At 40.1% G+C, this 24,363-nt stretch overlaps 1 protein-coding gene across 8 annotated transcripts; it reads left to right on the top strand.

Moving 5' to 3' along the window:
* The first annotated feature begins 951 nt into the window (after window positions 1-951).
* On the top strand, window positions 952-22,863 carry CNR1 (cannabinoid receptor 1). Of its 8 annotated transcripts, XM_037520082.2 has the most exons (5): window positions 1,892-2,193; window positions 3,590-3,673; window positions 4,746-4,848; window positions 7,880-8,028; window positions 20,743-22,863. In XM_037520082.2, the coding sequence occupies exon 5, from the start codon at window positions 20,806-20,808 to the stop codon at window positions 22,225-22,227; it is 1,422 nt and encodes a 473-aa protein (XP_037375979.1). In that variant the 5' UTR covers window positions 1,892-2,193; window positions 3,590-3,673; window positions 4,746-4,848; window positions 7,880-8,028; window positions 20,743-20,805; the 3' UTR covers window positions 22,228-22,863. The 8 variants fall into 8 exon arrangements, with proteins under 8 accessions (XP_037375983.1, XP_037375979.1, XP_037375978.1 ...); XM_037520081.2 differs by lacking the exon at window positions 4,746-4,848; XM_037520083.2 differs by lacking the exons at window positions 3,590-3,673; window positions 4,746-4,848.
* The last annotated feature ends 1,500 nt before the right edge of the window (window positions 22,864-24,363 follow it).

Raw genomic sequence — 24,363 nt, 5'->3', positions numbered from 1 at the left:
ACAGCAGGGATTTTCAGACTTAAGTAGGCTCTGCAGGAAACTCCTCAAAGACTTGGCCTGGCATTTCCAGGAGGCATTTACAGCCTTCCCTCTTCCAAGGTTCTGGTCCCATCAACCTGGAGCTTCCTCCCCACTAATTTTCCTCCCTTTCTTGAGAGGCTCCCTCCTCCAGATATTCGACACATAAACCAAACATGGGGCTCAGATTTGCTGCGACTGCTGTTGGGTTCTGGTGTAAGGCAGAGGAGAGTGGTTATCATTACGGGGTGGGCTGTGTGTGTGTGTGTGTGTGTCTGTGTGTTTCTGGCGAGGTGTCAGAAAAGGAACACCGAGACAGCCTCGGAGAGCAGAGATGGGAACCGAACCGAGTGCTTTCGGGGAGCTCCTGGGGCCAGAGTGACGTGGCTCCATCAGGTGCTGTTGCCTCCCGACCCACCTCCGGAGATAAAGAAGTCTAAGCAGCCACGGCTGCCGCTGTTAAGACCCTGCCCGGCCCCAGGGGGAGGGGAAGCGCCTTTTCTGCCGAAGCAGCGGCCGGGGCTTGTTTGTAGGTTCGCAATTCACCATGATAAATGTAAAGACCAATTAAGGTTTGATCCGTGCACACGGGAGGCAGACGGCGGCTGATAGTGGAACCAATTAACGAGCATGTCCCCTAATTCCCGCCGCGGCCGCCGGGCGCACCGCGGATCCCCAGGCGCTTGTGGCGGCGGCCCCTAAACTCGCGGGTCCCGGGTCCGGCCCCGGAGGGGAGCGTCCTTCTCCAGCGAGGAGGTGCGAGGAGCGGGCTCCCGGGGCGTCTGGGAAGGGGGCGCGCTGGGCAGCGAGGCGCAGAGCCAACCGCCTACGGAGCCCAACTGTTTGCAGCCTGGGCCGGGCGGGTAGAGAGGGCGGGAGTGGTCCGCGCAGGGAGGGGCGACGGGGGCTGCAGGAGGCGCCGAGCGCACAGCCAGGCGATGCCCCGAGGGCGGCGGACAGGTGGCCGCGCGGCCTCCACCAGGTAGCAAATGGCTCGGCGGCTGCGCGGCGCGGTCCCAAGGCTCCCCACCCCGATCCCCGGCCGGGTTAGCTGCAGCCGCTGCCGCGGGGGCGCCTAGGGGTAACCGGCGAGCCACCCGAGGCCGCACCCCAGTCCCGGCGCCCTGAGGCCTCTCCCCCCACCCCCCGCTCCCCATTCCCTTCCGGCTCAGCCAGCTGCCCCAGACGTGACCCCCGCGCAAGGTGTTGGCGCTGCGCACAGTCGGGGCGCGCGTGATTAATGGACAGGAGGTCGGGGGTGGTGCAGGCACGAGCCCCTTCTCGCACGGCCGGGGTGTGAGGGTATCCGGGAGGACAGCCGGGTCATGGCAGCGCGAGCCCCTGGGGACTGTGGCTGCGGCGCGGGAGGAGAGGGGGAAGTTGGTGACGCGGGACGGAGAGGCTGGTCCCCTCTGGCCCCAGGGCCGGCGCCGCGGCGCGTTGCCTGCGCCTGCAAAGTTTGGAGCCACAGGCGCCACGCTGCGCAGTGCTCTGGTCCCTCCCCGAGCAGTTCCCTCGGCGGGGTCTGTGCCGCCGCCGCTGCCAGGGCAGGACAAAGGCTCATTAACACGTGATGGGACCGCGCTTCATAAATGGGACCGGAGCGAGAGGGAGCCAGAGACTGCGCGAGCGGAGGGAGAGGCAGGGACAGTGCGCGCGGGGCGAGGCGGCGGACGCCCGGTCTGGCGGTGCCCGGCAGCCCCACGCCCGGCCCGGCGGGGCGAGCGGGAGGACCCAGTGAAGAGTCTGGCAAAGCAGCGAGGCTCGCGGGCAGCAGGGGCGGAGGGCGCGCCAGTCCCGGGCCCCGTCGCGGGCGGGCGCTGGAGGCTGGGCACGGCGGCGGGCAGACAGCGCGGACCGACTGACTTACTGACGGACAGACAGAGGCACCCACCGCTGCACCCCACCCGGCCTCGTCCTCGTCCCGGCGGCGGCGCCACCTCCCGCCCGCTACTCCCTCGGCCACCCCTTCCCTTTCCACTTCTTCGCCTCCTCCGCCTCTCCTGGACTCCCGCGGTGCCAGTGCTTTCCCCTGGCCCGGGCGGGGCTCCTCGGCTCCCTGCAGAGCTCTCGGTAGAGTCTGGGGGGACATTTCTTTCTGGCGGAGAAGCAGCCCCTGCGCTGGGCAAGAGGTGCCAAGGGAGCTTCTCCCCCGAGGACCGGGGGATGCGAAGGGTAAGACCTGGCAGAGTTGCGTTTGGCGATACTTTTTCCGCCTCCCGCCCCCTAGGGTGTTGACCAGAGTGGTCCCCAAGTGTCCTTCGTAGAGTTCCTACATCGTGTGAGCGAATCGTGCGTTGGTGTTTACTTAGCTGTATATCCTCTGTCTGTTAATGTGGTCTGTGCTACGTCTGGAGGGTTCTACCATTTACTAGTTATTGAGTGTATGGGCACCTGGGTCTTTGTATGCATCGATGTCTGTTTGTAGAAAATGTGCAATTGTGCATGTTTGAAAAACTGGCGCTTGAGTTGGTGACTGATGTCTGTAAATTATATCAGCAACTAAGTCTTCCCAGAGAAATACATCGATCTCTGCACCACACCTAAAAACTGACTAAAGTAAAATATCAAATGTCTTATAAAGAAATGTATATTAAATAATAAACTTTTGATATAGAAAAATATAACTACAGGAACCACTCTTCTTTGAGGAATAATCAGTGTGCATTTAGCTAATATCTAAATTTAAATGTTGATGAAACCATTTAATTCAGAACGAGTCATAAAGTTGATGTGTTTTTAAAAGACATTTCTTTCTAAGATTCCTAATCTTAATTGCATCACCTCCCAAATGTATTTTTACTGTCATTTGATCATTTGAAAGTTTAAAAGCAACATGCATGCTTCTAATTTTAGTTTTAAACTCAGCAGATAAAATATGAGTGTTCTGCTAATGATTCTGTCTCCTTCTTTTTTATTTTCCTTCAAATAAGTGCTGTTCTTGCATTTGTTGTTGCTTTTTGATATATTAAGCATCCTTGGGCATTTAATCCAATGAGATTAGAGCAGATTTACTGGTTTAAAGGTGCTAAAGGATATCTCTATGGATCCCATAACTTCTCATTTTTATTACCAAGTTAATATCTTTTGAACAATGAGGGAAATGCAATTTCTTAGTGGAAACTCACTAGACGTTGAGTATCAGCAGGGTGACCACTGCCGTCAATCTATTTTTCAGAGTATTGAGAAGCTCAGAGCAACCAACCTTTAAGGTTCCCTTAGGACTTTATCTGATTTAAAGTGTTGCTTTTCTAATCCCACCCTACTGACGCTTTGCAAGGGAAGATATACTGATGGATTTTCCTCTGTTCTGTTTTTCCTAGTAATCCATCCCCCTCCTTTGCGCTTTAACTCAGTTAAGAGCAATTTTATCAAAATAAAAGACATGAATAGTTTCTTAAGTGAGACAAATTATGTTCTGATCATATCCATACATGAATAGAATCTACACCCCTCCAGAATTTTAAACATTGAATACTGCAAGAGGCTACTTGTAGGTATAATAGCAGTTGTTAGAGTGGAACCAGAGGCTTGATGATGGTCATGGTTTCTAAAAACTAATCCATTTTAGGTTATCAAGAGAACTTACTGTAAATGGACTCTTTTTGTTCCAAAGATGTCTTCCCACTCCAGGCAAGGGGCAGTCTTGGCTGAGGTATGTATAAAGTGTCTGATGGGGAGAGGTCTCATTGTGCTCCTAAGTCTCCACCTGGGAGTACAGTGATGCCACAGGGGGGGAATGCTCAGTTCTGAGCTTTCAAAAATGAATTTACTCTGCTTGCATACTTGTTGGGAAGGCAAATTAGATGTTCATGCCCCCAGTTTTAAAAGATAGCATCATTGTACGTGCACACATGTATAAATGTTATGCATAGTTTCTGAAATAAACCATAGGTGGTATTATTTAATTTGGTGTGTAAAGTTTTAAATTCTGGTGAAAATGGGCTTTCACGTTGGAGTAGCGCTCGGCTTTGTTATCCACTGTTTTCTGTCTTTTTCTGTTACCCTTTTCCCAGTGGACCGTGTGCCTCCCTGTCTCGCCTGTGAGATTGCTCTTCTCTAATAAGCCTAGCTACAGGATCACTGTGTTCTTTTTGGCATTTCAAAATGTTAAAATAGTGAAATTGTTAAATGTTAGCAGGATGAAACTGCTGGGAATGAAATTCTCTAGGAAAACCATTATATTTGTGGCATATTACAGTCTATTCCCAAAGAAAACTCCTTGAATCGGTTTACCTATTTTCTCAAGAAAGAAGCAGCCCCCATTGATTGCGTTGATAAGTGTTTAGTATGCAGTGTCAGCTTATTAATTACTAAGGCAAAGCCTGAAAAACTCTCTCAGAATAATCAGATGACATTCTTCTTTGCTTTGACTTGGAATCAACATAAACCACAAGGAAATTTAGAGAGGCTCCTTGGTTGTCTTGCATATTGGTGTTTGCAATTAGAATGGAAATACTTTGTTGTATAAGACGCAACTATTATGAAATGGAACTTATAATAGCAGTTTATAGTTCACCACGCTTACCAAATGTTTCTCCCCAGAAAACAGTTGACCTAATAAGGAAAGAGATTATTCCCCATAATTAGCTCTCCAGGAATGCTGCAAAAAAAAAGGGGGGGGGTTATAAATTGAATTTGAAAATACCTAACAATACATGATGAGTAAAAGGAGATTTGGTTATAACATCTTGAATTTAGTTCTTAAGATGGAGCCTGTCCTTTAGGTTGCTGCCTGTTATTCTTGGGGTAATTATGTTAGCTCAGTTGCATGAAGAACACAGATGAGCGCTTTCATCCCTGCTAAAAAGATGCCGTATCTCCACCAGTGTAAGTCTATCTCTTCTATTTTTGTATTCATCATTTTCTAATTGAACTGACAAATTAGAGTGAAACCAGCCTTTGGTTTTAATAATTTATAATTCTGCCTTTCACTCTGAAACAACCCAGACCCAACATTGTTTGAAAAACTGTGCTAGGGCCAGGTTCAGACATTGCATATCTATTATTTCCAGGGACTGCAAGCTTTGCTGATTTTTTCTTTTATTGACTGAAGATTGGTAGCAAAATTAATAAGAGTACATCAAAACCAATTCATGTACTTTGTGTTGACAAAAATTTAACTTTCTTTTTCCCCCTCCCCAAATCTCCAGTTCTTTCCGAATCTTGTTCTCATAATAATGCTAACTTTGTATTATAATTGTATGCATGCTGTTTTTGAGAAGTAGGGATATTCAGCACTTTGCCACTGAATTGCTGTTTAATGTTTGGCTACCCATTTATTTCACTTATTTGTATATTCTTAGATTAGGTTGGACTAACTTTATAACATAGATTAATTTGCATTTCTTCAAAATATTTTTCTGAACTAAAAGAAACAATAATGTCATTGATAACATATATATAGCATCAAGTTCCAATGTGATATTATATATATTACATAATTTTAGATGGCTGAATGGTAAATATACTTTGATTCATATGTATGAATGAACTTTTTCATAGATCATATTATGACTGAAATAAAAATTCAGATGTCATCTTTATATATTTGAACCTATAATTCAGATTTTAAATAAATACTACAAATTTGGGGTAATATCCAAATTCAAGGCAGCTGTGCAGATGGACACTGAAGGACTCATGGCAAAAGGAAGTATCTACCTTGAATCAAAACAAGACTGCTGTTATTTTCCAGGTCAGGTGGAAATCTGTTCCAGTCCCATGTGTTCTAAGCTTCTTGCAAATATATCAGATGGGCATAACTGCGTTTGATTATAGTTTTTATCATAAACACTGATTCATAGTTCTAAAAGAGTTTTCACCAATCTTGATAATTGTTTATTTTTGGAAAGAAAGTTGGGAGGAAATATACAAGATTATTACTATATTACAATGTATGTTTATATAGCTATATTTGTTATATGTAAATCATAATACTATCACAACTAAGTTAAAACTATAGGAAATCTGTGAGGAGGGGAAGGGAAGGTTGTTTTTAGTGGTTTTCTAGTGTTTCTCTTGGTTCTGTTCAATGGTTTGATGTTAGAGGAACTTTTTTCTCAACCTTAACTGCATGCACAATAGCTGTGTTTATGACCTATCAGTAATAATAGGTCAAAGCCATTACATAAAGTAATCAGCATGATTACCTCTAGTTCTTAACATAAAATATTTACTAAAAGCTTTCCTGGGTCATATTTCTGCACTGAACTGGGTGCCTCATGGAAAATAAAGTACATTTCATTATAATAGTTTTTCTAGGACAGTTGCATTTGCAAATATAATTTTGTTGTAGTTTTTATGGATATTTCCTATATATTTGTAGTATTTTCCCACTAGATTATTAATTAATAATTGTAAGATACTCTCTAATGTAAAAGTTCATTTGGACAGGTTAATTACATAATTTAGTAAGCATGAAATTCTTGAGGTTCATGGTTGTATCCATGTAGGTCTTTGAGGGAAGAATTGTTTACTCACCAAACCTAAGCAAATGGGCCTGGCAGAGTCATAGCAGTTATTCTGGAATACTATGAGTTCTGTTACACTGTGAATTCTGTCTTAGCCCCAGCTGGAGAAATTTTCACACCTGCACTTTAAGAAAGCTTTCAAAGTTTTGTTTTGTTTATTTGTTTTGTTTCCTTTTGTTTTTGAATATGTGAGTTAAGATTGGTTAGATGGGAATCAGTCATTTGTAGTCAGTCCTTTTTTTAACTTGTTGTGCTATTTATTGCGTTATATTATGTATTTTTAAATGTTTCTTAAAGTGAATTTTGCACATTTGAATGCAAGAAGGAATTTAAGTTCCCTTTCCCCTAATGGAGATGGCAAATCATTTTCTCCTAAGAGTACAGTATATCATCTAATATCTTATATTTACACTGTAATTTGGATTGGGTAGAAATTTGATATCAATGGATTGATTCTTCACCACCATTATACATTCTAAATAACATTTAAAAAATTCGTTAATGCTTTCAGTGAACTAAAATTGCATTATAATATTATGTAAGTTTAGGTATGCATCATGGAAAATCATCATGACTGAATACCACAGTAAGGTCATTGCTGTAAGTCTCAATCTATCCTTTATCGTATCATTGCCCCCTTTTTCCAATTTACCCATCCCCCTTTCTTCCTTCTGGTAACCACTAATTGGTATTGCAGGCCAAAAGTTTATTTTTATTTTATTTAGTTCATCTGTTTGTTAAATTTTTTCAATTTCAAGAAATAAAATGCATTATGATTTCCTAAATTAAACACATAATAGCTTTTTTTTTTTTCATTCCTACTAGCAAATTCCAAGCTATTGCTTTTTAAAGAAGAGCAGAGGCATTTTTCAAAGATGTGCCAGGCAATCTGTTGTGGTAGTTGAATATACTGGCAAATGTTGTCACAAACGGTGTATGTCAGTAGTATATTTGAATGTAATTAAAATAAAATATAATTAGGAAATAATGTTTTTTAAAATTTGTGTTAAAATGATAGGTCTCCCCTCTTTCCTTCATCATTACTTCATTTGTTCCTTTAGACCGTATATTTAGAGAACATTGGAAACAACATGAATTCTCTAAATTAAACTACAGGGAGTTTTACATTTAAATTGATAGTAAATTCTAGTATGACATTTTAAAAACAAATATCTACTTTTACATATGAACATTCGTACAAGGACATTTTATAACATTGATTTCTATTGGTTAAGAAGTGAAGATATTTTTAATAAAGCAAGTAAACCAATATCATAGATAGTATGTCACTCATGTTTGCTTTTAACTCAGCTATATTAAAAAATAAATCAACTCGATAAGAGGAACTTAATGCTACTATGATCATTTTGTTTTGTTTTTTTTTCCAGTGTGGCTTGTTAAATGGACCAGATTTTCAACTCATTTCAATGCATTGTTACCAGAATTTGTAGATGTTTTCTCTAGCTTTTGGATAAGTTGTGGTGAACAAGTTGTGGTGGAGAAAAAGGAAAGCTAAACAATTTCACATATAACCAAAGTAAGCAAAAAGATTGTCCAAGGACTTCTGTATCTTTGCATGTGTGGTATTTTGTAATTATGGAAGAATGTGGCTGTTTTTGAAAATTATACCTAACTTAACAGAAACAACAACAACAAAAAGGGAAACTTCTGAATGACTTAGCCCTCAACTGAGGAAACTAATTATGAGTAATCTGTGATCCATTTTTATTGATGAAATAATTAGAGAGGGAACTGTCTGCCCAGAATCTTATACTTTAGTGCTTTGGAATACATTTTCATATGTTTATAACTTTTAGGTAGTTTTGAGAGATACTCACCAGCTCTAAACAGTGTAAATTGCATAATTATCAGGGTAATTCTGTAAGATAATTTGAGTGAATCTGCATTATGTGGGCTTAGTGCAAAATTTCCATTGTAGTTTATTGTCTTCTGAATTCCTCTTCTGTGATACATTATTTTATGGTTCTTGGAAAAGAAAAACAGAAACAGAAACATTTCCAGCTTTATAAAACATTAAGCTGGAATGTTAATTACTTTTACTTTTCCTGTTCTTTTATGCTCCATAATCTTGGGTTCCTTCACAATGGTTTGAAAAAAAACGGCTAGCTGTCCTATGAAACTTTGCATAGACTTTGTAAATAGATTAGGAGAAAATGGTGTGGAATTCTTAATTTATGTCTGCATATTGGGTAAGTAAATATTATCTCTTGAAGCCTCTTTGCTGAACAAAATGTTTAATAGTAAGCTTTCTAAAAAGTGCAGAGAAACCCCGAATTGTAACTTGAAAAATCCTTTGCTTATTTTCACACTAGATTGTTCCAGTCAGATAGAATTACTTTGGTTCTAAAAATCTTTGTGGGATACAGGGTCATCATAAATAGTGTTCCTCAGCAGGTCCACGTCAATGATCTAAAAACCTGTACTCTCATCAAAAATATTTTTCCTTCTAACCTCAATATATCTTAAAGGTTAATTCTATTTCTCCCTCCTAATTTAGTTCTTTCTCATAGGTCTCCATGATCTTTAATACTTTTCCTGTGTTCAGAATTGTATAATTATATCATATAAACCCTAGGATGGGTTTGACCTTGAATGAGTATAATAGAACCACCTCATGGTTGCAATAGCATAGAAATTCTATACTTGGATCTAATTTGCATCCTTACTTCTTAATCATAACTACATTTCCAAAACATTTTTTGTATCTTTATTGAAATCTAATTCCTCCAACTCTGTACATAATGATTTGTATCCTGAAAGCATATTTTTCTGTTTCTGTCTCATATCATTAGTACACACTAAAATTTTCGTAGTTAACATTTCACCTAAAGTAGATGACACTTAAGTACCCAGTTTTAAAATCATTTTTGAAGAGAATACAACAATAAAAACTGGATATACTTAATAACAAAAACTTATTTTAAATTATTGCAGCAAGAAATTAAGAGACGGGAAATTGCATTATTTACAAAGCTGTAAATAATGTCCTTGATTTCTGTGCGAATATGAACAAATACTTCTGTGAAATATTCCATTTTAGCCCCTTTAATAATAGAAAATAATTTTCCATTATTTTCCTTCAAAAAGTTATGACTTGTATTGGTTCATATTTGAAAATTGGAAAGCCAAATGTTTCATAAAATAGAAATGAATTGAGTTTGTTATTAGAATTGATTTTAGACTCCTGAGACATTCCTTCTTACCTTAGCTTCCCTTGGTATAAGCATATCATTTGTTTTTAATAGAACTTTTCTTTATTTGCTTTTAATTATTTTGTTAGGACAGAAATTAAAATATTCACAAGTAATTTTTATCAATATATTAAACTTTATCATTGACCTTTTGTCACAGAAAGGCAATTAGATATTTAGTCTTTGTAGGCAGTAGTAATAACCCATTTTTACCTTCTATAACATTTTTTATTTATGTTTTAATTAATTCAGTTGTTAAATGCATTAAATATTGTAGCAGGAGGAGAAGCTATTCAACCAAATCAAGAACCATGTCCACTGAGTGGAATAACAAATTGATTCCTGAGGGCTTATAAAAGCCACTCCATCTAGTGGTTGAATTTTCACATAACTTGCCTCTACAGTTGTTTTGAAAACACACTTGCGCGTGAAGAAACCTGTTTGGGAAAGATCAATGTATAATGGCATTATTTGAGGGAAGGAAAAGTCCATTACAGCAATAATTTCATATATTGTCTTTGAATATCCATTAACAGCATATAATTAGGATTTATTCAAAGTTGTGCGTGTCACAAGGATCTCTTTACATATCAGTGTTTTGTGGCTGAGTATTGAGGTTAAACTAGGCTAAACAAGGATTGGAATAAAAAGCAAATACCTCAACTCTGTTCATACTTTGCATTTGCCTTCAGTATAACTTCTATTTGGTACTGAGGTAAAAGACCAAAGACCCCAGGAAAAATAATTTGTTGATTCCTTTGATGTAATTTTGACATTTGAGCAGGAATTTTTGTTTCTGTGAGACCTAAGGCCCAGTTTTAACCCCCTTGTGATCAGCTGACTATGCCAAGGGAAACTATACATAATTAAAAGCCATCATACGAGAGAGGACTCACACCAATATTCATTTAGTAGTCAGCTTTTGAGTACCTACCCTGTGCCAGGCACTGTGGGAGGCAGAGGATATACAAGGCCATACAAGACCAATTCCTACTCTCAAAGTGTATATTATCCGAAAAGTTTAGACACAAGAAAGACTCAGAATGACTCAGAGAGAAAACCACCTCAAAGCACATGCAGGAACAGGAGTTGCAAAACCCATTGCTATTTAATGATGAATGTCTTATGCTTAGTGCATATTACCAGAGCTTAATCTGTGGTCTGTGGGAGGGGAAGGCAGATGCATGGGCTTTACCTGATGGGAAGGGGTGCAATGGGGAATCATTTCACTTGCTTCTTTGAGCTTTATCCATTACGCAGGTGTGACACATTGATATATATGTCTCCAGTGCGAGAGACAGAACACAAACCCAATAAATACGTTAAATGAAACTTGTGAGGTCTGTAATAGAGCATGCCATTGCTGTAGTGACATAACTCTGTGCCCTTGGCACCTGAGAGGTTGTCACAAACCCTCCCTTGTAGGAGCCTTACTAAGGTTTACAGAATTTCCACTTTCTTAATTCTATCTACAGTCTTAGGAACTGGAAACAGTCACCTTCCCTCTGCATCTAAGAAAACCGCATTGATCATGGAAAGTCGAGTTTGAATTTCTTCATTTGAGGAATGTTTCAAACTGTTGTTTACTAAGAATCACCGTGTCTCAGTCAGATCCAAGGAAGGTCCCCTCACCATTCCTTACTGGTGTTATGGAAACTGTCATTGCCATCTACAAATCTTACAACTGACAAATGGAAGAAGTAAAATTACCTAATTTTAAGAAATAGTGGCAAAAATGAGTTAGATTTCATTCATTATTTGTCAGAGTCACTGCAAATAAGGTGCTAATCCAGGATTAGAATTTATAGCTAATGGTTAATTTTCATACTTTGTGAAGACCATGGGGTAAACAGCAGTTGTAAGTGCTATGGGCAACGTTTTTGCTATCAGCAGATTAGTCCTTTAGATTTTAATTCATAGTATAAAATTATCCTGTAGCATTTTTATTAACCTCCTTTCCCTCAAATTAATTCTTCCTTCTTTCTTAGAAATAGGAAGAACAATGTCTTATTAAATGGTTCCTGGACTTCAGGTTAGGAAAAGGGACTTTGAGATATGCAGAACTGGGTTGAAATTCTGGTTTGCTCTTGTTGGAAACTTCGAGTGAAGCATCTTACCTTTTTTACCCCTCAGTTTTCTCATATCTAGCATAGGAATTGTAATAGCAGCTAGTTAATATAAATGTTACACAAAAATAACACATATGTTTAGCATGATGCCTGGCACGTAGTCATTTAAATGTATCTTACTGAAAATATTTGGAAATTGAAATTTTTTCTGTTGTGCATTTAATCACCCTAATTCTCTGAGATTTGAACCTGGAGAAAAAGGACATGGTTTTCAGTTGGACTTAGATTGTATACCCATGGGTCTAAAGGGAATAATCCCTTCCATTGAAGGATCAATGAAGAAACTGAATGGGATATGCACCATTGGACAGCAAGTAGCACACTTTAAACCATTGCTGTCCTTGTAATGAATTGTAAAGATAACCTGTCTACTGAGTTCTACCTATTTTATGGACCAAAATAATATATAGCTTTTGCTTTTTTTTTTTTTTTTTTTTTTTTTGTGGGACCCTCGCCGGTGGCCAGGGATCGAACTGCAGAGGCTGCGGGCAGACTCGCAACCCAGTGCTCAACCGCTGCGCCACCAGGGGAGGCCCAGCTTTTGCCTTTTAATTACCAAACCTCCTATACAAGATAAAACGACCTTAAGATATCTTGTGTATTGACTGGAGCTATTAAGTTGAAAACTTTGCATGTCCTGTTTGGGGCAAGGCTGCTTTCAATTATACTTAATTACTTTCTTTACAGGTTATATAGAAAAGATGTCTATCTCTCTCTCCAAAGTATTTAGTAGGAAGAAACATCAAAAAGCAGAGCAAAGTTAAATAGTAAATGGAAATTTCATTTGTATTATTAATGTACCTCTGTGCTAGTCATTTCTCATACCATCATCACCTAATAGTGAGTGGTTAGTTTGAGGCAATTTAAAGGCATCATTTCTTGGGCCATGAAATTCTTTTAGTTTTAACAAGTCTTTAAATGTGAAATAATTAGGCGTACATTAGATTAAATTTGACAGAAATACAGCTTTGGAAGGGTCTTAATGTCTATTTAGTTCATATTAATTTATATATTTTTGTGGAAAAAAATCCCAACACTCATTCATATTGTTAGTAAGAATAGACCAGAAGAAATGGTGCATTTAATAACTTCTACATTAGAAAATATATGAAAAGCTAAAGCTTTGAGAACTAATTGTGCATTACCAGCAAAATGGAATTTTCTTTTATATATGGGAAAAGGAGCTGACATTAATACAAGGAAGAAGGATTATGTATTTTGCCTGAATTATCAGGATAGTTAAGTCAATCTTTTTTTCCCCTTTGCTGTAGAGAATGAATCAAAAAGTGACTGGCTACTTTAATAATTCTAAAACGCTAATGGTTCAGTAAGAGTTAGAAAAGTCTCAGTTGCCCATTCAACCATAGCAGATGCATCATTCACTGAGTTATGATGTGAGATCTGCCATGCATATTGAGGACATGAATTAGACATTAAGGCGATTATAAGAGTCAACTAAAATTTTCCCTAATAACTTTAGAGAAATTTATTAGTAAGTTATTTTTCCTGATCAAATTAGTAGAACCATGCTTATTCCCAGAAATGAATGGAAAATAACAAATATACCCACTGGCACCTTCATTCTTTTAAACACTTTACAAGGTTATTTTATGGGGCTGGTCAAGCAGAACAACACAGAACCAAGAAAGAAAAGGAAGGAAAACACCCAACTTAATGAAAGACCTGGGACACTTTCATATCTTGTACCCCTATCAAATTAAATGTGATGAGCTGGACATTGTCTCCTTAAAGCATTTATAAACTTAAAATATGAGAGATTGACCTTGGTGGGTCCATACAGTCTGAAATGATAGTGGGAGCTCCAATTCTTCTAATGCTTATTTAGAAGTCTTTCTGCTTTCCTGGACATGACATCCAAGAGGCAGCAATTACTGCCTACTGTCTCCCCCAGAGAGGCTGTGCTGGCTAGAACTGCAAGGATTTTGACTCCAGATACAGCAGTTGATAAATATCTAAATTATTGAAATGTCTTTCTAAAACAAACAAGGTCTTCAGTGGGGCAATGAAGACTAAAATAACCTGCTATTAAATTATACTGATATAGATATTACTCTAATTCTATTTGAAGGCTTGTTTTGGGGACTTCTTTCGTGCTCAACCTAATCAGTACAAGGATGTTTTATACCCTGACTGGTTATAGAAACAAATATATGGACTTTAGGTAGACTGTTTCTAAAACTCTATGCTTCTACTATACTCAAGATTTATTTGATGCTAGTTGGTTGATGTGTATATTGGGGGTGGTGGGTGGAGGCAGGTGCATATAGGGAGATAAAACAGGTGATGTTATTCTAAAAATTGAAGTTTTTTAAAATAATAGATTCACCACATTAAAATATTTCTATTGTTATGATAAAGAATGATTTATTGCATACATTATTAGAATATGTTGGTTATATTTTAAAAGAAGAATCCTAGAAAAATACCCTTAAATGTCATTCAGTCATTTCTTAAATGTAATAAAAACCAACTTCTTTTAGGTGCATCTATGCATCTTGCTAGAAATTTCCAATTATGATTTTTCCCAGTAGCAAACAAAAACAGAATTAATGGCAACCACATCCCCAATGAACTCTCGAAGAAAACTCTCAAAGCAAAAAAAAAATTAATAATCAGGTGGAAATTACTGTAATAATCCAAATGTAGAAATAAAGGGAAGAATTAGCAAAATGCAGAGAACAGTTTTCTTGCCATGATCCCTTTATTGTTAAAATAGCCAGTGCTCACTGGTATTTTGATATTAGCAAGAAAGATCTTTTAACTGTACAAAATCCATGTGTATTTTTTTAATGATGTTCTTTAATTAAAGTTGGCTTATGTTGGGCAGAAATTACACTATAACTTATAGCCACACTATGCCCTGGCTCAGATTTTAACAAGCTGGTTTGTTTTAATGAAAGTGCTTGGTCGCATTAAAATGGGAAATTGTGATCACATATGTGGTGATCTTAATACAGAGTAAATCACAGGCACACATGCTTTGCATTACTGAAACAAGGTCTGTGATCCTTTGTATTTACGGAAGAAGCTTTATATCTCTTCCAAATACTGACTAAAATTTTAATCCTTGAGGCCATGCCAGTGGGCAGATTTCCCTAGATGGGCCGGGATAGGAAATCATGATTTAATGGGAGGTAGTCTTAATTACTATTGACAAAATGCCTTAATTCATGTTTATAAGAAGCTAAAAGACTTGAATAGAAGATGCAACGTGGCTTTTATCTAAGTTACTGTTAATCCTTAAAACCGTGCATAAAGTCCCAAAGCAGAAACTGTAGTCTGAGAGACGTGCATTCAGCTATGAAGTGTTCACATTCTGTACAATTTACTTGGCATCTGATGCCCTCCATTTCTTCCTCTGTGGAAGTGAATGGAGATTATAAATAAGCCCCTGATAGAGTTCTCATGACAATTTAATAGTGGAATATATGTGAAATCTCTCCAGTGTCTGGAATATAGTCCATACTCAGTAAAGTTCCCTCATCCATGTATATATCTTCTGTTTGCTTCCTGCTTGAGACAAAAACAAAAATTGAATAAGCAGCTATGATCTAATTAAATCAACAGATTATCTTGAAATAATAATATATGGCAAAAAGTCATAGTATTAAGTAATGATAATATGAATAATCATTTATCGAAGGCTTAACTTTTGTGCCAGATACTGTCTAACATGCTTTATATACATTTTCTTTTCATTTAACTTGCAGAACAATTTTGTGATTTAGGCATCATTATCATCATCATTCCCAGTTTGCAGATGAGATAGAGATCTGGAAAGATTAACTTGCTCAAGTACAGGTGTGACAGTACTCTTGGTCTGCTAACTTTTAGTTCAGTGTTTGCTGCATTACTAATGAATGCCTTGACTGGTTGGAATCAATGGGGAAGAGAGAAAGTAGATCCCTGGCTTACTTTAGACAGATGGTATATTATTAAGGCATAAAAGTAGCTTTAGACCCATACTGTCCAATGTAGCAGCAAAGTGTGGCTATCGAGCGCTTGATATGTGGCTAGTTTCCACATGTTGAAATGATAATATTTTGGACATACTGGGTTAGACAGATTATTAATATTAATTTTACCTTTTGCCTCTTTATTTTACCTGGATATTGGAAACTGTAAAATTAAATATGCAGCTCACATTCCATTTTTTTGGATAGCACTGCTCTAGAACCAGAACATCGGTTCTTTCTGGGTCTGCAGCTATTAGCTATGTGAGTAGCTCTCTGTGCTTTTCATCTGTAAAGTGGGGATTATAATAACATCCACCCTACAGGGTCATTGTGAAAAGCAACAATCTGATGCATGTGAGAGGCTCGCAATGCATCCTGCTCGTAATAAACTGGTCCCAAGTGCTCAGAAAGGGAAAATCAGCAAGGCTTAGAGATTATAAGGTCAAGAAGGAGTCTAGGGTAAGTGCAAGGTGTGAGCTTGGATAACTAGAAAGATTATTCACAACGCCATAAGAAATGTGAAGAATAATATGTATAAAGGTAATTCACTGCAGCATTATTTGTAAAGCAAGAGATGATAACCCAAACCTCTGTGAGTAGGATGCTGGTCACATTTATGTAACACGCTAGATGAGAAGAGAGGTTTTGTGTGCTGATGTGGAACTGTCTTCATGTATACTTTAAAATGGAGAATCAAGGTGCAGAACAACAATATAGTATTTCTTGAATGAGAATATTTCTTGAATGAGTAATAAGAAACTTCTTGACTATAAAGAGGAATTTGATTGACTGGGACATAGGGGTGAAAAAAAATGACTCTTTGCTGTATCTTCTTTTGAGTTTTGAGTTTTAGGAATGTAGTATGTGCATATAAATAATGAAACTTTCAAATAAATTACCTTTTAATTGGGCAGCATGGAGGGAGAGTTAGTTACTTGAAAGAAGATGACCACAAGAGAGAGGTCATAGATTGGGTCCCAATAGCTGCTTGGAAGTGTTGGGTTATGGGCCAAATAAGCGTTGAATTAATTACCGTTTTTGCTCTGATTTTAAGAAAAGGCAAATGAATGTAATTAAATCACTGCTTTAATGCACTAGTTAATAAAATTCAACTGCCTTCTTATTAGGTTCATGTGAGCATTTCTAAGGGAACCAGCTCTCTTCCAAGATCGTGCTAGTAGGTGAATCGATTAAGAAACAAAAGACCCAGTCCTTTGCTTGGAAACCATATTCTAGTTATGAAAATAAATATGTAAACTCGTGATAAAATGACATGGTTGCAGTCGCTAACAGAAGGATAAACTGGGGAAAACTAGTTCTGCCTGGTGGGAAGGACTGGTCAAGGAGATAATTTTGCATTAGATCTTGAAAGATAAACTTAGGAGTGCTTGGAAGTGAGTGGTTCGCAGAGGGAGGAGTAAGAGGGAAGGAGGAAGGCCTGTATGTGTGACCCAAGGAGCCTGGAGTCATTTCCTGGGGCCCGTATGCTGGTCCAACAGGTGGGAGTTGAGAGGCAAACATCAGATTTGAGGATATGTGTGGACCTTTAACAACTCTCACAAATTGTGACTATTTTCTGTGTCCTTCTGACTATGGGTGAAAACTTTCATATGTAAATAAGTCTGCAAAGAGCAAAACTGACTCAGGAGAAATTGTCCAGTGGTGGGACACAGAGAACTTTTTGGAAGAGATAAGGATGTGAGAAAGGATATGACAGACCAAGAGGAACTGGAGGACACTTGAGAGTTAATAGAGTCAATCTGAGGTTGCGGACTCGGTAGAGATGTGAGGTAGAGAATCAGGAAGCACTGGGCAGAGATATGAGGAAGCATTGGGCAGCCTGCCTGGCTACTGGACTTTGTCTTTTGTTTCTAGATCTTTGTTTCTGTATCCTCAGCAACTAGCCTGTGTCATTGTGACACTGTGTGACTAAGTGGGAAGTAACAGACTCACTGCACACTGGGTGTCTCTGTGTGGCCTGTGTGCTAGGACTCCTGCCTCTGGGAAAGCAACTCCCTAGTCCCACATGCCTTGTTCTAGGACAGTGCAAGAGAGTGTTAAGAATTTACTCAAAAAGCCAAGTCTAAGGGAAAACCTAGTTTCCTGAGTGGAAACTATATTCCACGGAGGACTCAGGGGCCTCAGTTGATAGTGCCTCCAGACTGTCACTACTGTCATATACTGTCACATGCTGATCATGCAAAATGACCTCAGGTCCATCAAGGGGCTCCTGACTGGCCTGTCACTGACCTTACTGTGTTCACCAGCTGGTAAGATATTGCCAGTATTTTCATTTGGCTCTATCTAGCCAAAGTTACCCATGTCATATGCACTTAGACTAGAAAGTTATCATTACATAACTTTCATTTATAACTGCAATATTATCACCAAAATAGAGCCATTTTTTCTATCACAAATGTCCCGGGTAGCAATCCAAGCTAGTTACCATATCTCAAGTTTCATGCTTATTTATTTCCCATTATGATTGGGAGAATTCCTCTCCCACCATGGGCAAGAAAGGTAATTTTTTTCTATTTTGAAATACATATATCAGCCTTACTTAGGGAACTCTTTTATGTGCTGGATATTATGTTAAGTGCTATGAATAAATACTATGATCAATGAAGTCTCTGTTTGCAGTAAACTTACAGTCTAGCGGGGGGGAGGAAGGGGCAGAACAGATGCAAACAACAGAAATATTAGAAAATTTAATAGGTATCATGACAGAATTTTATTTGGATTTTCTAGGAGTTGCAAAGGGGCCAGCTCTTCTGACCACGGGAGCAGGGGAGTTCCAGAGTTAATGACATCAAACTGATGGGGAGAGTTGACCAAGTAAAAGGACAGAAAGTGTATTTGGTCAAAGTAGTGTTCGGAGCATGGGGAGCAAAGGCACTGAGGGGAAAAGCTGTGGATTTGGTGTGTTCATGGAAGTGAATCTGTCTGGTCAGGGGTGGCGAAAGGAGAATTGGGGAGAGGGAAGGATCATGAGAAGCCTTTGACAATAAGCCTACTTCATCTTGGAGGTGTGGAGATAGAGGGATAGTTCAGGGAGAACAGAACATGGACAACTTGGGGGGCAAGTAAGTAAGGCTGAGGTGTGAAAGGAGCCTAACTGTGTTGACCCAGAAGGCAGAGTGACATTTACTGAGTGTGGGAAACATGGGCCTAAAGGCACACATTATGAATGAATTTGAACTTGGTCTTTAGGGCAAAGAGGCTGAAACAGGTAGTCATATAATCAGCCACGTATTTTATGAGAATCTTTCTAGCAAATGCTTGGCAAGTGATCAAAAGGGGATAGGCCCAGAGAAAGGCAGGAAAGCCAGTCGTGGAGTGGGTGCTCTGGTGAGCAGTGCTGGTGGCCTGGACTTTGGGGTGGCGGAATGTGGGAAGGTAGGCCACATTTCACTCTGTGTCTTTTCCAATACTAAGCAAGCAGAACAAAAAACCACATTTGACACTTAGGGTGTTAATTTAAATTTTTTTTTTCCTTGTTTTCATGTCTGGTCTTTACCCACACTATCCCTCATATTCTTGGTATAAACAACCTTTCCTGGGGGCGCTCCTTCAGCCCCTTAGCCCAGCTGTTCCCGTGGCATCCTGTCTGTCCCCCAACATAGCTGTCACCACATTTTCTCACAGTTATTGGGTCAGTCGCCTGTGATCTCTGCTACACTGGCAGGGACTCTTTTCATCATGCTGTTGTGTCCCCAGTACCTCATGCCTGGCACACAGTAGGTACTTCATAAATTTTTGAGTGGATGAATAAATGAACTATTAATTCCGATAGGTTCTCCATATTTTAGCAAGAGGACTTAAAACTTTTTAATTTGTTCCAAGATATTAACTGTCTTTTTTCCTGCCCTTCCCTCCAACCCTTAGTACGTGGAGAACAGTAAAAAGACACTTAGTAAATAAGATAATAGTTTTTTGTGTGATTATTTTAGCTCTTATATGTATCACTCAGTACTTCAAATAAATTTAAGAGCCTAATAGTCATATTTTAAACAAACCCATAGACAGCATTCTCTAGCTGTTTATCTTGCTACCAGGTTGCTGAGTTTAAAATTCAAAAGCCCTGAAAATGTGGTTCCTCCTCTCAGCCATCCTTATTTGCAGCGCCCCCCCATGGAAGGCCCTGGTGCCCTCCAAGCCCTCCGGCTCTGCTGCCACTCCTTTGTGGTGTTAAGGACATGAGCCTTAATGCAAGTTTTCCCATTAAGACATCTTTCTTGGTTGGTATAGACATTTTAGAAGTTTGTATTCTTCCCAGTCAGCCATGACTGCGCCTACACCTCTCCCTGGGGTGAGTCAGGACTAGAGCCAGTAGCCGTGTGCCTCCCCTTCCTCTCCCTTTATGCTTGACACAGGCCTTGCAACTCAGTCACTGATTGCACATGGCCTTGATCTTCAGCTGTCTTCTATGGTCAGTCTTACCTGTATGACAGGTGATAAAGTCTTCAGGAGCAGAGATGGTGTCACTCATTGTTCCTCATCCTTACCAGCACTGGGATTCTGTGTGATTGTGAAAGCAGAAGGCAAGTGGTAAATGCTTCCAACAGTTCTGTGAAATACCCACCACCTCCAAGACACCTTTCCTTCAGTTTGGCCACCACACCCCCCTGGAAGTCCACATGGGACTCACACTGTGACTTAAATCTATAGAACTTAAATAATGAGGGAAAAAAAAAAAAGCCACACCCAAAAAAAAAAAAAAGATATTTGGTGGGTGCCACTGCACACAATTTGGAGTATCTTTTCTCTAACTGAGAGACTGACTCACTTTGTTGACTGAATCTGACAAGGATTTTACCCTTTTTAGAGGCAGGAATGAAATAGCATGATGGTACTTTCTTGGGATGTTTATAGCAGGTTTTAAATTCTCCTAAATGTTCTCACCATTCAGCTTCTTTGTTTTCCCTCCTGTTAGGATCCGCGACAGTGGGTCTCTTTCTCAGTCTTTCTGCGTTTGGCTTAATTGAAGACGGAGGTTATGAAGTCGATCCTGGATGGCCTTGCAGACACCACCTTCCGCACCATCACGACAGACCTCCTTTATGTGGGCTCCAATGACATTCAGTACGAAGACATCAAAGGTGACATGGCATCCAAACTAGGGTACTTTCCACAGAAATTTCCTCTCACTTCCTTTAGGGGAAGTCCCTTCCAAGAAAAGATGACTGCAGGAGACAATGCCCAGTTAGTCCCGGTAGACCCGGCAGCAAACATTACTGAATTCTACAACAAGTCCCTTTCTTCCTTCAAGGAAAATGAGGAGAACATTCAGTGTGGGGAGAACTTCATGGACATGGAGTGCTTCATGATTCTGAACCCCAGCCAGCAGCTGGCCATCGCCGTGCTGTCCCTCACGCTGGGCACCTTCACGGTTCTGGAGAACCTGCTGGTGCTGTGTGTCATCCTCCACTCCCGCAGCCTCCGCTGCAGGCCTTCCTACCACTTCATCGGCAGCCTGGCCGTGGCAGACCTCCTGGGGAGTGTTATTTTTGTCTACAGCTTCGTTGACTTCCACGTGTTCCACCGCAAAGATAGCCCCAACGTGTTTCTGTTCAAACTGGGCGGGGTCACAGCCTCCTTCACCGCCTCGGTGGGTAGCCTGTTTCTCACTGCCATCGACAGGTACATATCCATTCATAGGCCCCTGGCCTATAAGAGGATCGTCACCAGGCCCAAGGCGGTGGTAGCCTTCTGTCTGATGTGGACCATAGCAATTGTGATCGCAGTGCTGCCTCTCCTGGGATGGAACTGCAAGAAATTGCAATCTGTCTGCTCAGACATTTTCCCACTCATTGACGAAACCTACCTGATGTTCTGGATTGGCGTCACCAGTGTGCTGCTGCTGTTTATTGTGTATGCATACATGTACATTCTCTGGAAGGCCCACAGCCACGCGGTCCGAATGATTCAGCGAGGCACCCAGAAGAGCATCATCATCCACACGTCGGAGGATGGCAAGGTACAGGTGACTCGGCCAGACCAAGCCCGCATGGACATTAGACTGGCCAAGACCCTGGTCCTGATCCTTGTGGTTTTAATCATCTGCTGGGGCCCTCTGCTTGCAATCATGGTGTATGATGTCTTTGGGAAGATGAACAAGCTCATCAAGACTGTGTTTGCCTTCTGCAGCATGCTATGCCTGCTGAATTCCACCGTGAACCCCATCATCTATGCTTTGAGGAGCAAGGACCTGAGACATGCTTTCCGGAGTATGTTTCCGTCTTGCGAAGGCACCGCACAGCCTCTGGATAACAGCATGGGGGACTCAGACTGCCTGCACAAACACGCCAACAACACAGCCAGTGTTCACAGGGCTGCGGAGAGCTGCATCAAGAGCACAGTCAAGATTGCCAAGGTGACCATGTCTGTGTCCACAGACACGTCTGCCGAGGCTCTCTGAGCCTAATGCCTCCCTGGCAACACAGGAAAAGAAATACCCCCTCTTTTTTTTTTTTTAAAGCTCAAAATCTAGAAGAGTCTGTCCTCTCATCGGTTATATATTTTTTTACGTTTACCATGCTCAGTGAAAAGGTGATTATCACCGTGATCAGTTATCAGTTCTCTACTGTTTCAATAGTGTAGGTACTCCAACTCACTTCTCCAGGGGTTTATGATGAAGGAAGCGTGTGACTTATATGACTGAAAAGTTCTTCAGAGTCTTAATGAAATAGGAGAGAAACATTTGGCTATACAATTTGACGTCCAAGTACCCATAGAAAAATGCCATCAAATGAGTAATGCCTTTTAACCACAGCTTTCATTATAATGTGAAATATATTTGTCCATCAGTATCAGAGATGTCCATTTTTACAACAGTTACAATATTTAAAGTAGAGCTATTTTGTAAAATGTATTGTGTCCTGCAAGATGTGTATTGGTGTGTACTATGTGTTATTTATATTTGTCTAGTTCAGCAAAACCGAAAGGTAGACTTCCTTGAGAACAGTGGATTACAAGCAGTGGGCATATACCAATGTGATCACTTTTTAACAAATTATTGCCCGTGATATAACTTTAGAAACCTTAATATTTTTTCAAATCTCTCTATTTAAATTTGACATTGAAATAACCACAAAGGTTTATTTTTCTGTGACAAGAAGAATCTGAAGGCTTTCCAAAGTACTGAACAGAATTCATTAACACTTAAACATTTACTAACCCTGCATTTTCATTGAGGACATTTATTATCTTCTGGACTATCACTGTTCTGCTGAGTGATGGATTACAATCAGAATGGAAGAGAGAAGGCATATTGACTTCTTTGGCTGACATCTCTGACTTTCTTTAGTCTTTAGCTAATATTGGACTTCTTAAGACAGCATGTGTCAATCTTAATGTATATTGTTATCACTGTGCAATTGTTATTTACTTGAAGAGTATTGCATTCTTAAATTCCAGGTTTAAGTAGATTTCATGCCTGGGTGGCCAAACAACAGTCTTCATTTATTTCTTAATTGAAAAGAAGTATTGTCTGGATCAGTAAAATTATAATGTGTGTGAGTGTGAATATAAATGTGTGTATGTGTGTGTTTCTATCCTGTAACTGTTACAGTAATGTCATAAAGTGAGAAAACTGTGACCAAGTGTAAGCTGTATCACTTGCTGCACTCTTGCACATAAATCAGTTTCTAAAATTGAGTTCTTCCAGAAATCTTGTTGATAAAAATACTGACCACAAACATTCAGAAGATCCCCATAAGGGACTGGGTCAAGTATTACTAAATTGACTGTAGATATTCCATCAGACCAGTGTTTATCAAGGGATAATCAATGATGAACATTCAAGAGAAGATCCATATTTACCGGTGTTGTCAGGAAATGAGAGTGTTTTTGGTTTCTGAGTATCTATCGATCAGGACCATGAAAATGTAAGTCATTACAAGGGATGTGGTTCTGAAAAAATCCCAGTGGTAACATTTTTCGATCGTACGTGTAGGCAGTTGTGATCCCAGTGTAAGGGGCACTAAACACTGCTTGCTGAAGTGCGACAACCAGATCTGGCCCGTGTGGCTAAGGAGACCGGTCAGACCATGGAAGAGACAGAAAAAGGACAGTGAGGAGGTGACACACCGCCCTTGAGACATAGACAGCATATGACTGCTTCTGTGCTTCACCCAGATGCCCTTGGTGATAACCAGCACCCAGCTTGTCTGGGTAGGTTTGGGCTAAGGAATAGCCCCCTCGCTCTGATCCAGGTTAACAATGTCTAACGTATAAAAGTTAGCACAGCTTTCTTGCTTCCTATGTCCCAGTTTCAAACTCCTTATTGGTACCATGGGTGCTCAGAATTAGACCCTTCCCAGTAAGCATTGATACTGCTTATGAAGCCATTTGGCCTTGACAGGTTTTACTTATAATCTTCTCATTATAAATAAAGCACGGCTTCTGTAGGACCCAGAGGCTGGCATGATATGAAGTGAGTTAGAGAATTAGCTTTTTCTTGGTGATTTCCAGCTAGCCAGATACCCAAGCAGTCTGATGGGGCAGTGTCCTTTCTTGTAGTTTATGGTCTAAGACTGAATATGACCAAGCTGGA

This window comes from Talpa occidentalis, unplaced genomic scaffold (genome assembly GCF_014898055.3).
Source record: "Talpa occidentalis isolate TD23 unplaced genomic scaffold, MPIMG_talOcc4v2.1 talOcc4.2, whole genome shotgun sequence".
NCBI classification, from domain to species: domain Eukaryota; kingdom Metazoa; phylum Chordata; class Mammalia; order Eulipotyphla; family Talpidae; genus Talpa; species Talpa occidentalis.
The sequence above is the reverse complement of the archived record's forward strand: the minus strand, read 5'-3'. Positions and strand labels throughout refer to the sequence as shown.